The sequence below is a fragment of the Nematolebias whitei genome, chromosome 9 (genome assembly GCF_014905685.2).
Source record: "Nematolebias whitei isolate Nwh7 chromosome 9, NemWhi1, whole genome shotgun sequence".
Classification (NCBI taxonomy): Eukaryota; Metazoa; Chordata; class Actinopteri; order Cyprinodontiformes; family Rivulidae; genus Nematolebias; species Nematolebias whitei.
In genome coordinates this window covers 16742932-16746639 of record NC_056506.1, presented here as the reverse complement: position 1 = coordinate 16746639, position 3708 = coordinate 16742932, and the positions used below count along the sequence as shown (strand labels likewise).

Here is a 3708-nt window from a genome sequence, read left to right as displayed (position 1 = left end):
TAAATATGAACAAGTATTAACAAATATTAACAAGTACTAATAAATATGAACAAGTATTAGCAAGTATTAACAAATATTAACAAGTACTAATAAATATGAACAAGTATTAGCAAGTATTAACAAATATTAACAAATATTAACAAGTATGAACAAGTATTAATAAATATTAACAAGTATTAACAAATATTAACAAGTATTAACAAGTATTAACAAATATTAACAAGTATTATGTGAGTGATCAGAATGTTGTGAGTGTGTTTAGGCAATAACTATAAAGTTATTTTACTTGAAATGCTCCCATGAGGAGAAGCTGGCTGAGACAGTTAGAAAACACAGCCTCCCAGGAACATTTACAATAAACACTTAAAGACAGTCAATTAAAACTTACAACAGGAGGAAAAAACAGTCAGCAAACGTGTTGTTCTTGATTGTCCTTACCCAGGACCTTCTTGCTGTGAGGCAACAGTGCCAACCACGGAGCTGTTGTGCTGCCAACTCGTTGCCAACTGGTTATCTACTCTGAATGCTGTAAAGCACCACTGAAGCCACCGATTAGGAAAAGCTGCAGCTTAACGTAAGATTTTGAGTGAATGTGGATTAGATTATACGTTTAGTTGGGTGTCAAATTAAAAATAACCAGAGAAATTGCATTTTTTTTGTGTGTGAAAATGCAATATTAATAATGAGTTTTGAATCATTTTGCAGGAATGTGCTGAAGAAGTTGAAACTGAGTTGTTAAAGCTAAAGGAAGCAGAAAACTACCTAAAAGCTAAAAGCAAAACGCAGTAAAAAGCTATCCACAAGAATCAAAAGTTGAGCTAAATGTAACAAAAGACTTGCCAAACGCTAATATAACAAAAGGATAGACACATGATAAAAGTATGGTTAAAAGTTAAAAGTATCTAAAAGCAATGTGAAAGTAGCAGAACAATACCTAAAAGCATCAAAATGCAAGCTTAAAATTTAAAGTAATAAAAGAGAAAAATAAAGATTGTATGCTGAAGCTGATTTTTTAAAAGTGCAATAAGATTAAAAGGAGTTAACCCTGGACCAGCTCTACACCCTCAGCAGGGTCCTGGAGGGTGCGTGGGAGTTTGCCCAACCAGTCTACATGTGCTTTGTGGACTTGGAGAAGGCGTTCGACCGCGTCCCTCGGGGAACCCTGTGGGGGGTACTCTGGGAGTATGGGGTACCGGGCCCTTTGATACAGGCTGTTAGGTCCCTGGATGTCCGGTGTCAGAGCCTGGTCCGCATCGCCGGCAGTAAGTCGGGCTTGTTCCCGGTGAGAGTTGGACTCCGCCAAGGTTGAACTTTGTCACCGATTCTGTTCATAACTTTTATGGACAGAATTTCTAGGCGCAGCCAAGGTGTTGAGGGGATCTGTTTTGGTGGCCTTAGGATTGCGTCTCTGCTTTTTGCAGATGATGTGGTCCTACTGGCTTCATCAGGTCGTGATCTACAGCTTTCGCTGGAGCGGTTCGCAGCCGAATGCAACGCGGCCGGGATGAAGATCAGTTCCTCCAAATCCGAGGCCATGGTCTTGAGCCGGAAAAGGGTAGAGTGCCCTCTCCGGGTCAGGGAGGAGGTCCTGCCCCAAGTGGAGGAGTTCAAGTATCTTGGGGTCTTGTTCACGAATGAGGAAAAAATGGAGCGTGAGATCGATAGGCAGATAGGTGCAGCATCTGCAGTGAAGCGGGCACTGTACAGGTCTGTCGTGGTGAAGAGAGAGCTGAGTCAAAAGGCAAAGCTCTCAATGTACCGATTGATCTACGTTCCCACCCTCATCTATGGTCATGAGCTTTGGGTTGTGACCGAAAGAACGAGATCTCGGATACAAGCGGCCGAAATTAGTTTTCTCTGCAGGGTGTCTGGGCTCTCCCTTAGAGACAGGGTGAGAAGCTCGATCATCCGGGAGAGACTCAAAGTAGAGCCGCTGCTTCTCCACGTCGAGAGGAGCCAGTTGAGGTGGCTCGGGCATCTGTTTAGAATGCCTTTTTGACGCCTCCCTGGTGAGGTGTTCCGGACATGTCCCACCGGGAGGAGGCCCAGAGGAAGACCCAGGACACGCTGGAGGGACTATGTTTCTCGGCTGGCCTGGGAACGCCTCGGGATTCCCCCGGAGGAGCTGGACCAAGTGGCTGGGGAGAGGGAAGTCTAGGCCTCCCTACTTAAGCTGCTACCCCCGCGACCCGACCCCGGATAAGCGGAAGAAAATGGATGGATGGAGTTAACTCTAGCAAATTAAATATGTAAGTTACAAAAAGACAAACATCAGAGCATCCATCTTCTGAATGAGCTGAATGTTTTAATGTCTAACATAGCACAAAGTATGCAGAAGTAATTAGATTACAAAAAACGTACAGAAACATAAACATGTAAACAGGAAACCAGTACTGTGACAACTGATCGGTCTTCACACAGTACAGATGGCAAGTTCTGCAGTTTTTTATTATTAGCTAATAACAATAAACACTTTTGTTCATAGCTACAAAGTTTGCTTGTTTGTCCCTGACTCACCGCAGCCCACCACCAGGCATCTGGTATGCTGCTGAATGGTGTCCCAGGCTGGTCCACCTCCACAGAATGCATCAAGGCAGAGAAGGTGAAGATGCCCATGGCGATGAACAGAAACAGACAGCACACCTACAGTATTACAGACAACACAAGCAAACAGTTAGCCTTGCACAAAAAAACAAGTTTTACTTTCCTTTTTCACCATTTGTACGATTATCTAAAATTTAGGAGTTATTTCCATTAACTATAGTTTCAGGAATCAAGCACTGAGTTCATCAGGATGTGTCTACTGCCATCATGCTCTACTGAACCAATACCGTCTGTCACCAGTGAGAAGAAGAAGGTCCTGCATTCTGCACAATGACCAGCTGTCTAACATCGAGCAGTTCTCTGGTAGACCACAAAGGAGCATTGGACAGTCCGGACCAAAGACTGTAAAACTGCACAGAATTAAAGGTCTACCATTCTTTCCTTAGATAGATAACTTTACTAAATGGCATTTATAATGTAAGTGAATATTTCTGTTCAGTGCCCTGAGATGACTTCTGTTGTGACTTGGCGCTATAGAAATAAACTGAATTGAATTGAATTCGAGCAGCACAACTGGTAGAGCTGCTGCCTCTCAGTGAGCAGGTCCCTGGTTCAAATCCCAGTCCAGGGGCATTTCTGGGTGGAGTTTGCATGTTCTCTCCGTGCATGTATGCGTTTTCTCCAGGTACTCCAGTTTCTTCCCACAGAACAAAAACATGCATGTTATTCTGATTGGTAACTCTAAATTGTCCCTAGGTGTGAGTGAGAGAGTGAGAGAGTGAATGGTTGTTTGTCTCGTTTGTCTCGATGTGTCCCTGTGATGGACTGGAGACTTGTCCAAGGTGTGCCCCGCCTCTCGCACAGTGATGGCTGGATATGGGCACCAGTGACCCCCCGCGACCCTAAAAGGAAGAAGCGGGTAAAAGATGATGGATAGATAGATGGATGAATTGAATTAAAGAGATTATGTTCCCGATTACCTTTTCTGACATAGATTCAGACTAAGATCATCATAAGTGGAGAAATAATTGAGTTAGAGTAATTTCATTTAAAACTTGAAAAGATGATTACGCTCAGATTTATGTGAACTTACTTTTTATGTATATGAATGTTTTTATTCAGTGTCCTGAGATGGCTTCTGTTGCGACTTGGCACTATATATAT

General features: G+C 43.0%; 2 protein-coding genes across 2 annotated transcripts in view; one reads left to right on the top strand and one right to left on the bottom strand.

Annotated features, from left to right (window-relative positions):
• The window catches only part of angptl4 (angiopoietin-like 4), a 183604-nt gene that overhangs the window by 112186 nt on the left and 67710 nt on the right, over nt 1-3708 (top strand). The gene's annotated exons all lie outside the window — the stretch shown is intronic.
• The window catches only part of si:rp71-39b20.4 (potassium voltage-gated channel subfamily V member 2), an 11421-nt gene that overhangs the window by 1368 nt on the left and 6345 nt on the right, over nt 1-3708 (bottom strand). Inside the window, exon 3 of the mRNA XM_037682087.1 lies at nt 2518-2643. Coding sequence (XP_037538015.1) covers nt 2518-2643 — 126 coding nt within the window. The remainder of the gene's footprint in view (nt 1-2517; nt 2644-3708) is intronic.